Below are 13,918 nucleotides of genomic sequence, written 5' to 3'. Positions count from 1 at the left end.
TCATCTATCGTCTAATGTTCGCCTTGTTTCATGCAGCTAATGGGTCAGGTCAGACGCGGCCACAGTGAGGTGAGCCCCAAATCCTATCACCACCCACTGTACTTACCCCTCCTCCAGCCTCCCTCCTCATGCCCTGGCTCTTACGCACAGCTGAGATTGGAAACCTTAAAACTGTTATCACTAAGTATGATACAGGTGTGGCTTTAAGTTAGTCTTTATCATGCAGAGCACAAGCCTCCTTTTTCTATTTGTTTTTTTTAAATAAATTTTTATTGATTTCAGAGAGGAAGGGAGAGAGAGAGAGATAGAAACATCAGTGATGAGAGAGAATCATTGATTGGCTGCCTCCTGCACACCCCACACTGGAGATTGAAGCCAGGCATGTGCCTTTGACTGGAATTGAACCCAGGACCCATCAGTCCTCAGGCCAATGCTCTATCCACTGAGCAAGCTGGAGGACTGGAGGACCGGAGTTCTCCAGCTAGGGCCTTTTTCTGTTATTTTTTAAAGCTTTTAAAACATCATCAGAACTGGGCCTTGACTTTTGTTGAATGCTTCTCTAACTCTATAGTTGTTTTTTTTATTTGCCTTGTTACATTGCTAAAAGTATGGGGCCTATGGAGCCTTCCTGTTTTGCCTGTTTTGTAGGTCATATTGCCCACCTGCTTTTAAAAAGCCCGAGGGACAAAGAAAAACTTGACAAAGGCACAGATTTAGAGCATAATTTAGAGTGCAGAGTGGGGACATCTTGGAGTGAAGGGTACTGAATATAAGGCACTTTGGGTACAAACAAGTGTCCACCCACCCAGTCATATAGAATCATCCGTTTTGCCCTTTGCTCTGAAGGTGGGCATTTTGCTTTTGCTGAAGGGTGCACGGGGCTAAGCTACGTGTGGTGGGGGCGTCATTTGGTCCAGGGGAACTCTGGGCAGGGCAGGGTGCCCACGAGGCCACTTTCACATCCCCCTGTCGGGCCAGGGGTCTGGGTGGCTTTGGAAGCTGAGAGCGAGTGAACCAGCCATCATGGGTGGTGGTCCTTCTGTCCCCAGAGCTGCCTCAACAAGCAGCAGGTCCTCACGGCCATCCGCCAGTTGCAGCAGCTGCTGAAGGTCCAGGAGACCCGCTTCGCCGAGGGGCTCCGCAACGTGAGGAGCCGGCTGGCTGCGCTCCAGAGCTCTGCCAACAGAGTGGGTCCCGACAGCCCCCCAGGTGGGTCCCCAAGTCGGCACGACCTGGCACAGAGCACTCAGGCCCTTCACCTGTGACACTTTACCGTGCCTCACGGTGGGTTCCCAGGCCTGTCCCGGCCTCACCTGCTGGCTCCCCCCCCCCCCCGACCCCCACCCCCGCTGTCTGAATGTCACCTACTCCCGCGTAGATCTTTCCATTCTGGGCTGCACAATGCTCACATCTGCATGTTAAGGTCACAGACCTCAAAAGGCACCACTTTTAGAGCAAAAGCTGCTTCTCCCCGCTTCCCTCACCCCCATCCCCACCCCCACCCAGGCAGATTCCAGCTGGCTGCAGCCTGGGGTTTTAACTTTTTAACACTGATTTTTAGAGCACTGTTAAGTGCACAGCAAAACTGAGTGGAAAGCACTGAGTTCCCACATGCGCCCTCCCGAACACACACGTCGCTGCCACCGCTGGTGTTGGCACCAGGGCGGCACTCCAGGTCCATCCAGGCACCAACACTGGCTGCAGTGTGTCAGGCATGAACTCCAGTCCTCCAGCCAGAGGGCCCACTCGGCCCAGTGGGAGGTGAGGGTGGGGGTCTGGTGAGCACAGCGGGTGGGCTCGGACGGACACCAGGTCTTCTCCTGCTTGTCCCAGTGATGGCTTTCACGTTGCCACGGCCCAGAAGTGGTAGCTGGATTTCCTCTGGTCTCTCCTCAGGGTGTTGGGGTCTGGGGAGTGGCGGGGGGATGGGGAAGTCATGAGCCTGTGGCATATTTTTTGTCATTCGCGCACTTAATGCAAATTATCAAGAACTTTCTTGGTGTGTGAGATGAAGTTTCCTGGGGAAGGTGCTGGATTTTGTACCTTTTTGTCAAATCCGGAGTCTCAACAGAACCGAGTCGACTCCTGACTTCCTCGGCTCCCCTGAGCAGAGCCAGACCTGCCAGCCAGACCCCCTCACCCTTTCCCAGGTACCAGGGGCTCCTTGGGGGGCTCATCACAGCCAGGCTCTGAGAAGAGGCAAGGGCATCTATCCTTCCTGCCTCAGATGGGAAGCCGCGGCCAGGAGAAGTGAGGTAGCAGTAGCAGGTCCCAGATCCTTCCTCTTTCCGTGGGGTCAGAGCTGCCTGCAGCCACTGGGAGTTTCAAAGGAGAAACTGCAGCTGCTCATTTATAAAACTGCCGGCCATGCCCAGTAGTGCACACAGAACGGTGTATCGTTAAATTACTAACCCTCTCATCTCCAGATTCTGGGTCTTTCTTCCTTGAGCCATGCAAGGATTTTTTAAGTGGTTCTCTCTCTCTCTCTCTCTCTCTCTCTCTCTCTCTCTCTCTCTAATATATTTTATTGATTTTTTACAGAGAGGAAGGGAGAGGGATAAAGAGTTAGAAACATCGATGAGAGAGAAACATCTACCAGCTGCCTCCTGCACACCTCCGACTGGGTATGTGCCCACACCCAATGTACATGCCCTTGACCAGCATCGAACCTGGGACCTTTGAGTCTGTAGGCCGACGTTCTATCCACTGAGCCAAACCAGTTAGGGCCATTCTCTTTTTTTAAAAAAACTGCCACCTTGCATTCTACCTCTTCTGTGTGTGGGCATGGCGTCTGGCAGCTGTCAGGAACGCCACCTCGGAGTGGGGTGACTGCACCTGGGCCATGGGAGCCAGACGCTGGCCCCAGGTAGTGGGAAATTTGCTGTTTTTTAAGGGCATTTGGGGGAGTCAGGAAGAATAATTTCTAGTCCTGAGGACTCCTAGGTCTTCCTCTTTGGCTTCTGTCCTAAGTATCTCCCTGCTGCTTTCCCAGCCGTTCTTTGCTGTGAGCATCACAGCCCGTCGGCGTCAGGGCCTGTCCAGGCAGCCTCATTCCATCCATATCCATCGCCCGGGGTGGCTCCCCCCGATCTCACTCCTGCACATGAAGCTTATCGTGGAAGCGGCAGGGGACGCCCCTGTGGCGGCAGACTCACTGGGACGGGCTCGGAGTGAAGTGAGCCAGCCACGGGCACACCATCCACAGGGCACCTCGTCCACCGGACAGAGGCCGCTGGCTCACACTGGGGAAGTGACTGCACATGGATTTTTCTCTCATTTACTCCCACCCCGGGGCAAAAGCTGCATAAATGCTGCTGCCACCCTCCCAAATTTCTTCACAGATTAATTTCTTATCACTATTTTTATACCTACTTGATGCTTTTAAGAAGATGTAAATAAATATTTTGTCCAGCTTTTTGACTGGATCATTGCTGCAAATTGATTTTTTTATTAAAGATTTTTAATATGTTTTTAATTGGTTGTTTTTGTTTTGTTTTGTTTTTAGAGAGAGAGGAAGGGAGAGAATAGATAGAAACATCAATGATGAGAGAGAATCACCGAGCCCACAACCTGGGCATGTGCCCTGACCGGGAATCAAACCCTGACCTCCTGATTCCTGGGTTGATGCTCACCCACTGAGCCATGCCGCCTGGGCTGCAAATCGATTTTTCATTGATCTGCATCCACTCTTTCATTCCACTAACATTTACTGAGCACCTACTGTGTGCCAGATACTGTTCCACCTATGCAGGTCGGGTTAACCTGCGAGTTGCTCCAGCAGGTGGTTTTCCTTTCTTTGAGGTTTTTAAAGATTTTTCACCCCAAAGAGACCCCACTCCTTTCCCTCTTGACAGTGGTCCCCTTCACATTCCTCAGGCCTGCCAGGCACCGGCACGTCCCCTCTGTCCTGGATTCTGCGTGGTTATGCCTCCATCGCCTTCAACTCTTGGCTCCAGTGAGGCCTGCTCTGACCACCACATCCACGACTACCCCCTCACTGTGCAGCCCCAGGATTCCCTGCTCTATTTCCTGCATGACACTCTCCCCTCTCCCCTCACTCTGCCGCTTGCTCGTAGGTCTGGGTTACCCATGGTCTCTCCCCTGCTAGAAAGGGCTTCAGAGAGCAGGGTTTTGTTCGCTGATTCTCCCAAGCGCCTATCTAGTGCCTGGCACATAGTAAGAACACAGTAGGTAATTTTTCATTTACTCGTGTGTTCAAGGATTAGGTACTGGGTGCTCACGTGGGGCAGGCGCTGGGCTGGGCGGGGCTGGGCACGCAGCGGGGACTCAGGACAGGCATAGTCCCCCCTTGAGCTGCTTCCTGGGGAGAAAAGTGACAACAGATGTGGAAACAAACACGGCGATAAGAGGCCTCCAGGGGTCACAAATCTAGGGGGGAAGCGAAGGGAGCTCACGGCATAGCAGGTGCCCTGGGAGGTTTTAGCGAAGCGTGGTGGTCAGAGAACATTCTGGGAGGGGGTTGCATTTAAACGAAGACCCATGTGAGTGAGAAGGAGCCAGAGAGGGGACGTTCTGTGAAAAGAACATCCCAGGCAGAGAGAAGAGCAGACGCCAAGGCCTGGACACAGGCCAAGCCCTGCCTGAAGCTCCGAGAGTGTCAGGTGTCAGCACAGCTGCGGGGAATCCCACCCTGAGCTTCCCACGCGGCCAGGCCCACGCACAGCACTCGGCGTCTCTGAGCGCAGTCCTCAGCTTCCACTGAGTGGGCAGTCCTCACCCCAGCCACGCGAGCTCGGAGGAGTCGATGAGACATTTAAGAGGTCCAGCCTGGTGCTCAGCCTGGAGGGGGCACTCAGAGGAGCCTGGTGGTGGACGGTGATGTCTAACTCGCTGTGGTCCTTCCTCTTCTCCTACAGTTTCCTGCCCCGCTCTGAACGCCCCTCGAGACGGCAGGAAGTTTGGAAGCAAGTACTTAGTGGATCACGAAGTCCATTTTACCTGCGACCCCGGGTTCCAGCTGGTGGGGCCTGGCAGTGTGGTGTGTCTTCCCAACGGCACCTGGACCGGGGAGCAGCCCCACTGCAGAGGTCGGTCCCTCCTAACCGTCCGCAGAGCTGGGCCCTGCTGGGGAGCAGGGCTCATTCCTCGGGACCCTTTCCACCTGATGCCTCCACCATTTTTCAACCGCAGGAAAGCGGGCACAGTGTCTGATGACTCAGCTCCACCTGTCCGAGCTCCCTAAATCCTCCCTACAATTCAGTCTGGCTGTGCATATGGGGAAATTGAGGCACAGAATGCCCAAGACCACAGCGCTGGGGGACGGGCTGAACTGATCCACACACAGACACTCTGACCCCAGCGTCAGTTCCTCAGCACCTCACTGCTCTTACCGATGGGGCCGAGACGCCTTCTGGGGGTTGTGCGGAAGGACAAGAGGGAGACGCTGCACAGAAACGCTCCTCTTGTCTTGTTCGCTCTGGGCCGCCGTTTGCTTGTGAGGCTGTGGGTGGCCTGTGGGGTTGAAGAAGTCCCTCAGGTGTCCTTTGTGTCTGATGTGGGACTTGGTGTGACCGGCTCTGGGGAGGCCGCTGGGTGAGAGGGAGGCATGAAAGCCTTCTCTTCTCTCTGTTGGGCTTGAAACAGTACTTCTTTGATGCTGAGAGAAATCAGACTTGGCATGCATCACGTGTTGGCTTTTCAAAAATGTATGGTCCAATCTTCATGCATACCAGTCATTTTCAGGGTCGGGCTCAGAGCACATCTGCCGGGGCAGAATGTCCATGATTGTAGCCCAAGAAGTGCAGGGGAAACGCAAATAGGACACGAACAAGTAGGTTTTGAAGAACAGCATCTGAACGCGTGAGTAGCTCGCAAACATACAGGAGCATCAGCAATGCACCATCTCTCCCGACAGGAGGGTTGGCCTGAGAAGCACAGGCAGCAGCAGCGCCACACTCACGGGAAGGCTTGGGTTCCCATCTCCTGGGAAGAACGCGGTTTGCAGGGTGATTACAGGTACCAGCTCTCAGACCAATCAGCAGCTAGCCAGGAAACCAAGGGGTGTCACAGGCGGACACACAGGGGACCTGCATCTGGATTTCCCTTGACCCTGAGAGACTTCCATCATCTCCTATAGAGACAAAGAACAAAAGGTTTTTTCCCTGGTGAAAAGCGCTCTTAGGGTTTTCTCTCTTCACCACTTTTCTGTGTGTCCTACAGCCTTGCAGCTACAGCCACCAGGCTTGGCACTTATAACTGGGCATTTGCACCTTAGCACTTACTTATAACTGGGCGTTTGCACCTTTGTCTCTGTATCCCTTATAAACCGGGAGGTAACTCCAGCGGCCTGGCCAGCTCAGGGCAGAGTTTTGTTTTGTTTGGGCCAGACAGCACTCTAGACGTCTGCTGGGGAGTCCCCGCCGTGGTCCTCTCCCTCCTGTGACGCTGCCCCTTGGTGACGTCGCCGACCTCATGCAGACATCCCCCCGTCGGTCCCTCCTCGGGGCAATTCCCTGAGTTCTCCAACGTTCCCAAAAGGTGCAGCTTCTCCATCGGGTGTCGTTTCGCTGGGACATAAAACACCCGTGAGATTCCTCTTCTTGAGCATCTTCAATATGTTCCTCTGTGTCTTCTGTTTTCGCGATGCTGTTGTTGCCATCATGACTAAGAAATCTCTTGAATGCACAGGACCCTGTTACTGGCCTTCCTAGGCCAGGTTCCTCGGGTGTGGGCTCGTGTGTTCAAGAGGGAGTCTCTGTCTCTGGAGCTGTCTGGCCACTGCAACGCGGCAGGCGTTCCGGACAGGCCCCATATGCGGAGACTCGCGGGAGGAGAATCCAAATGAGCCACACGTAAAATCGGTGCAGATGAAGAGATGGTCCAGACAAGAGTGGGGGGGATTGACAAGGGCAGAGCTGAGCAAGTGTCCAACGCGGAAAACAACGGGCCTGTCACCTGGAGTGAGGGAGCTCGCAAAGCTCCACAGGAAAACTTACTTCCCTGAGGATGAGTCATAGGAAAGGACTTGTCAAGCCCATACAAACTATGGTAGGAAAACAGAGAGTAAAGTCTACAGCCAACGGAAAAATGCCAGAAAGACATGCCCACAAAACTGATGAAAGTTGTGACTAATATTTCCGAACAAGCAGCAAGAAATTTTTAAAAAATAAAAACAGTGAAAGGACGGCATACGTAAAAGAAAACCTCAGAAACGAGGTGATGGGAGAAATGGAAGTTTGAAACTAGATGACAGAACACAGGAAAGAATGAGAAATAAAGGGACAAGAGGTCAGATCATGCGCGTGAAACAGCTCAGGTCCAGAGACACAGTAAGTGCTCACTTCACAGTAAGTTGGGCAACAGAATCATCACAGTGTTTTTTGCTTTTTGATCCTCACCCGCAGATATGTTTTTATTCATATTGGAGAGAAAGAGAGAAACATTGATGTGAGAGGGAAACATCGATCGGTTGCCTCCTGCACCCACCGTGACCGGGAATCGAACCTGCAACCTAGGTATGTGCCTTGACCTGAAATTGAACCCGCAACCCTTTGGTGAATGGGATGATGCCCAACCCACTGAGCCACGCGGCCAGGGCTCATCACAGTGCCTTTGCCTTCCCAGCCTCTCCACAGCTTCTCCAGTGCCCCCTTTGCAGCTGTGAAGTCGCCATGCACTTAACGAAGTGCCCCTGCCTGGGACAGACACGATGTGATGACAGAACTTCAGTCGGGACACAGATGGCATGCCATGGCACGCCTCCAAGAGTGGATCAAGATAAGAGTCTGTGTGGATCCTGTCTAGAAATGAAAACCTGGGGCACCTGGGTACAATCCCCACCCCACCTGCACCCCATTGTCCAGGTGCGACCGGGCTCGGTGCCTCCTGCTGGAGGCCTGGCTGGGGACAGGCCATGGCACTGGTCCCACCGGGGCCAGAATGAAAGACGCCCGTGTTCAAATCCTGGCTCTGTGCCACGACCTCACGGCCTCAAGGTCTGCTGCTTTCAGACGTTGCTGGTGAGAACCGATGGGCTGGACGACGGGTAGAAACGGGAGCTCTGAGCCCGTGGCTTTGTGTGCAGTGTGGCTCCGGGCACATTCCTGGAAACCCCTCATCTGAAAACAGAGCCTGTGGGGGAGGACAGCCAGGTTGGGGTCACTGAGAAGTTGAAATGGCTCCTCCCAGCATCTGGATGGTGTGGGTCCTTCCGTGATGGAGACAAACCATGTCACAGTTTACACGACACCCCAGCCACAAGGAGGCCAACCCGCCCCACAAGGCTGCTGTTCTCATCAGGAGTGAAGACCTTCCCTTCCTCTCGAAGGACACGTCAGGGAAGGATGCTCGGGTGCCACTCGGGGCGTTTCGGACCGTCCCCAGGACGCTGTGGTCAGCCCGGGAACCCCAGACCTGCCCCTGGTGCCCAAACGCCACCACCAAAACTGGGCTTACGGGATTCACAACACGCAGATGGGGCCTGAGGGTTTCAAAATATCATTTTCCCCCCTGATTTGGAAATTTATAAATGTTCATTGTGGAAACAAAGTGTAAATAAGAAAAACTACCAACAGAGGAAAACCTATTACACTGTTAAACATGTATCTCTCTATGGAGCTTTTCCACCGGACTGTGCGTAGATGAACAAGGAACCGTTTCCTTTTCCAGCATTAAGGAGAGGTCAAGGGTCAGGAGAACTGACGGGAGGGCTTCTAGGTGGGATTGGAAAGTGCATTTCCCCATTTCTGTACATTCTATGGGCCATCCTTCCCTCCCTCTTATAACTCCCCCAAACTGAGCTCCCGTCCAAAAGGTGTTCTACCTGGGAGCTGGCTGACAGGCAGCGTTGGGGGCAGTTCTGCCTGGGAGCTGGCTGACAGGCAGGTGACGGGCTGTGCCCACCGGCAGAGCTCCAGGCTGGCAGGCACGTGGCCTGCAGAGGGAGGGTGGGCTGCATTTGAGCTCCTGCAGCAGGCGGTGGCAAGGGCAGAGTGGGGAGGCGGAGTGCCCGAGGCAAACTGCGACGTAAAGACGGTTCATCCATCTTGTGTTTTGTTTGTTTGTTTTAGAATCTGAACTCAGACTTGTGATTGAAAATGATTTATCTTCCTAGATATCAGCGAGTGTGCCAGCCAGCCTTGCCAGCATGGCGGGACGTGTTTAGAAGGAGTCAACCAGTACACGTGCATCTGCCCTCCAGGAAGGACCGGGAGCCGCTGCCAGCACCAGGCCCAGACTGGTACGTGGCCGTGAGGGGCTGGGCGAGGACATCGCTGCCGGGGGACCCTGGTCAGGGGCCGCCAGATGCACGCACGCCAGTGTGGGCTCTTCCTCTGCGCCACATCCATCGATCTCTCTGGTTCCCCGAGGCAGGTACCAGGGACGGAGTTTAGCTCTTTTGTGTAACCAGAGTTTTGAACCTTTTTATGGAAGAAAATTCAAGTGGAAGGACCGATTCACAGCCTGGAAAGTCCCCAGGTTGGGGCTGGGCTGAGCTGTTTCCTTGCGGCCACCTTCACATGTCAGTGTTTCCCCTGCAGACCTACAGAGTGACTTCCTGTCCCATCACACCTGCAAGTCCGTGGCTGCTGTTAGAGGCCAGGTGTCTTTAGAGCTGGGCGACTATTCATCTGAGTGGTGGGGAGGTTGTCCGCACGGAGTCCCCGCATGTCTCCAGCCAGAAGGCCTGGGAGACACACAGTGGCTGCCGTGCAGATGGCAGGAAAATGCAATAGGGATTTGATAGGGGTGGACGGGGTTCCCACACTGCGGTGCAACCAAAATGACATAAATAGGTCAGATCCTAAGTATATCCTGCTCCTTTGCCCCCAAAGCCTGGCACGTCCTGTGTGATTTCTGTGTGGCATCTCAGTGTGGGGGGAGCATCGGGAGGTTAGCACAGTATCCGGAGAGTAGGAGCTTAGTCAAGACTCAGCGTCCTTGCACTGGACCAGCCCGAGGTCACCTGTAAGTGTTGCCCCCAGAGATTTGCTGCTTTACGTGTCCTGATTCCATTCAGTCTGCTGGGAGTTTTCTCAGGACGAGGCTGCCCTGCCAGGAGCCCAGGGCCCCTCCAGCTGCTCTGTCAGACAAGGTGGGAGGCGGGCCCTTCTGGGCAGCCCACTGCCTCTCCTTACAAACAGGACAGAAAAGGAAATGTGCCCCTCGAAACCAAAATGTGCTGGTCCTAGAGGCTGACAGCTTCTGCCATCAGGACCTCTAGGCAGCCGTTTCTCAGGCCCAGGGGCACTTCATGTATAAAGTATCCCATGATGGGAACCCCCCACCCAGGAAGGGAAGGAGGGAGTGACGGGTGCACCAAAGCCAGCTTCTGCCTCACAGCACCCATGGACCCTCTAGCAGACGCCCAGGAGCTTACTCACCTGTGTCTGTCCAGCCCCATGTGGTGGTGGGGGGGGGGGGGCGGGGGGAGGGTCTCTCGCTCAGTACTTTTCTTAAACCCAGTCACCTGCTTTTTCTGTCATGGTGAAATGCAAACAACATAAAAGTTGCCATTTTAAGTGTAGGGTTTGGTAGCAGGTTCAGTGGCACTAAGCACTAGTACGTTCATGTTGTCCTGCACCCTGAGCTTTGTCACATTGCAGAGCTAAGACTCTGCGCCCAGCACCTCCCCTGGCAACCCTGCTACTTCTGTCTGAATCCGACGCCTCTCGGGACCATCACGAGGCAGGAACCCCACAGTCTGTGTCCTGTTGTGCATCCCCTCACTCTCACCCCCATTCCTCTGCAGCCTCCCCCAACCTTTGACAACTTCCAAAAACGAATACTTTTTTTCTGATTAGAAAGTTGATTTCTGTTCTTGGTTCAAAAACAAACAAAAAGAAAAACGTAGAAAAGAAGAATACAGCACAAAAGAACCCTCCAGAAGTGGATGCGAACTGCGGTGCCGGCTGGGCTGTGGGCACTGGGTGTGCGCCACAGCCTTTCTGAACAAAGAGGCGGTTTCCCCGACCTCTCCTTCGCTTGGCCTCGGTGCCTTCTGGGGGGGTGGGGGGGGGGTTGGTGACTCCCCCTCCCTCTTCCTCCGCCTGCAGAGTGAGCTCTCCTTCGGGCTCCCGGCCTTTCCCGAGGTCCGGGGACAGAGGGGCGGCCCTGACTCGTCTTCTCCCCGCAGCCGCCCCCGAGCGCCAGGCGGACGACCCCGCCTTCAGCCGCGCGCCCCGCTGCGCGCAGGTGGAGAGGACCCGGCACTGCAGCTGCGAGGCGGGTTTCCAGCTGAGCGGCACCCCGGGCGGAGACAGCGTCTGCCAGGGTAGGTAGGCAGGTGCGCGGAGAGGGGACTCGAAGTGGGGGGGACACAACGGGGTGCCCACCTGCCAAACGGGCACAGCAGGGGGGACACAGGAGGGAAGGGGCACCACCACCGCCCTGCCACCTATGGGCGCACCCAGTCTGCTCCCAGAGCGCGAAGGAGGAGCGCGGCCTCAGGGATCCCAGCCCCTGTGGTTTTCGGTTCCTGCTGACCTGGTGTCTGCTGAGAAGGAGCTAACACCTAGACATGGCGGGAGGCGAGGGCCGCCATGAGCAAGTAGCGAGGGGTCCCAGGCTCACCCCCAGGCAGAACCTGGCCTTGAGCCCCTTGTCCCTGCATCGTGACTGGAATCACAGGGGTGGGGGTTCGGAGCTGGGCGTGTGCCCGAGGCTCCTCCTTTCCCCTCTGGGCTTAGCTGTATGGGCAAGGCCACTTCTAGGGACCATCTTGCCCACCAAAGCTCCTTCTGAAAACAACTCAGGCCAGTGGTCCAGACCTGAGAATCGGTCAGTTGGTGCCAACAGCCTCCTTTTACTGCAGCAGAAACAAGACCCAGAGAGGGGGCCGCAAAGTAGGCCGGGAGTCTGGGGTGCAGCAGGGACTGGCTCTCTGGGCTGCCCTGGGGGTCTGCTTGGCCAGCCTCTGTGGGGTCTGCCTTTCCAGGGTCTTCAGCCTTAGATGGAGGAGGCTTGGAAGCTGTCTGGTCAGCTCCCCCCCTCCTTCCTATGCCCTCTGGCTCTGCAGAATGGGAGTGCCCCCCCTTCCCAGGCTCTGCTGGGGACAGGGCTGACTGCATGGCCCCCCGAGTTATCCCAGGCACTTCTGTCCCCAGATGTGAATGAGTGTGAGCTCTACGGGCAGGAGGGGCGCCCCCGGCTCTGCATGCACACCTGCGTGAACACACCTGGCTCCTACCGCTGTGCCTGCCCCAGCGGGTACCGGACCCTGCCCGACAGGAAGAGCTGTGAGGGTGAGTGGACCTGAACCAGAGGCAGGTGCTGCGGGGCTGAGAGGGGCTCTCCGAACCTGGTCACTGCTGCTCCTGTGACCTGCCAGGACTCCGGAATGGGATGCAGTGGATGTTCCGGGGGTCAAAGTCTCAGATATACTCAGTCTTTAAAAATCCACCAACAGCCGGGCCGGTGTGGCTCAGTGGATAGAGCGTCGGTCTGTGGACTGAAGGGTCCTGGGTGTGACTCCAATCAAGGGCACATGCACGGGTTGCAGACTTAATCACCAGTGGGGGAGAGGGGGCGTGCAGGAGACAGCGATCAATGATTCTCTTTCATCATTGATGTTTCTATCTCTCTCCCTCTCCCTTCCTCTCTGAAATCAATAAAAATATATATTTTTAAAAAAACAAAACACCAACAGCCTGGCAGGTGTGGCTCAGTGGTTGAGCATCGACCCATGAACAGTTCGATTCTCAATCAAGGCACATGCCCGGGTTGCAGTTCAATCCCCAGTAGGGGGCGTGCAGGAGACAGCTGATCAGTGATTCTCTCTCATTAATGTTTCTATCTCTCCCTCTCCCTCCCTCTCTCTGAAATCAATAAACAACAACAAAAAGACCACCAACAGAAGGACCTCTCATCAGGCTGCATTGGCATCGCCATAAATAGGAAAGCAAGTTGCTTAGCCATCCTGGCAAATAGTCTCTTCTGACCTTCTGCAAGTAACTGCTCACAAGGTCAGGCCATGTCCTCCCCTTCACGATGCCTTTAGCCAGGGTGGGACCAAAGGAAGAGGAGCCAGTTGGTCCCATGCCCTGCAATCTGGAGGAGACATGAGGCTCTGGGCGTAACGGGCCCTCTCCATGGCCGGTGCAGGCCTACGTCTCCATCTGAAAGGGAAGCACCTTACAGCCACTATGCTCTAGTGCGATCACCCCACATCTCAGCCCTGGAACCCCGATGCTATAGCAGGTCTCTGGGTTGCAGAAAACTGGGTCTGCTAACCCAGGCCTGCCTCACATTAGAGGAGGGACAAATCCGTGTTCCTCGGCTGTCACCCATGGAGACAGGACACAGAAGAGAACCCAGCTGGTCCTGGACTGTGGCTCTGAGCTGCTGGGGGAGAAGGAGGAGGAGAGAGGGCAGAAGGCTCCATAGGCTGTGGAAACAGAGAGGAGGTGGCTCCCCCGTGACATCCTATTGAGGTTCCACTGCAGGACTCAGAGAAATGGTAACCTGGGATTGGTGTAGGAGATAGCCATCATCTGTGCATCCACCCCTCATTCCATCTCTCTCACCCACCTCCATCTGTCTCCTCCATCTGTCCATCTCTTCTACCCATCCATCCATTCATCTATCCATCCATCCATCCATCCATCCACCCATCCATCTCTCATTCATTTGTTCGTCCATCTGTCCATCCTACAGTGTTTGTGTGGGGTTGGGAAGAAACACACACACTTCAACGGAGAAACTCACCTGTGAAGGGAGCAGAGAACGCATACAGAGGAGAGTGAGGCCATCTGCTTTAGGCATGGGGTGAGGCCGAGTAGGAAGCTTTCAATGATTTGATCATACAGGGCATGATAACAGCCCTGGAGGAGAGACAGCAGGGCACCTTGGCTGAGGAGGCAGGTCTGAGAGAAGCACGGTGGCAGGAGCACTCCTTTGTGCTGTCCAGCCCCCTGTAAGCTGTCACACCCAGAAGGGAGGACAGGATCCCGGGAGGCGA

The 13,918-nt window shown here is 55.1% G+C and overlaps 1 protein-coding gene across 1 annotated transcript in view; it reads left to right on the top strand.

The window, feature by feature from the left end:
• Positions 1-12,203, top strand: part of LOC102426359 (fibulin-7-like) — a gene marked incomplete at its 3' end in the record, with an annotated part of 28,051 nt that extends 15,848 nt beyond the window's left edge. The window contains exons 2-7 of the mRNA XM_023746668.1: positions 649-760; positions 1,019-1,209; positions 4,878-5,048; positions 9,074-9,199; positions 11,096-11,233; positions 12,066-12,203. Coding sequence (XP_023602436.1) covers positions 649-760; positions 1,019-1,209; positions 4,878-5,048; positions 9,074-9,199; positions 11,096-11,233; positions 12,066-12,203 — 876 coding nt within the window. The remainder of the gene's footprint in view (positions 1-648; positions 761-1,018; positions 1,210-4,877; positions 5,049-9,073; positions 9,200-11,095; positions 11,234-12,065) is intronic.
• Between the last annotated feature and the right edge of the window lie 1,715 nt (positions 12,204-13,918).

The sequence above is a fragment of the Myotis lucifugus genome, unplaced genomic scaffold (genome assembly GCF_000147115.1).
Source record: "Myotis lucifugus unplaced genomic scaffold, Myoluc2.0 scaffold_717, whole genome shotgun sequence".
In the NCBI taxonomy this organism is placed as follows: domain Eukaryota; kingdom Metazoa; phylum Chordata; class Mammalia; order Chiroptera; family Vespertilionidae; genus Myotis; species Myotis lucifugus.
Note: the sequence above shows the minus strand (reverse complement) of the source record. Positions and strands in the feature narration are given on the sequence as shown.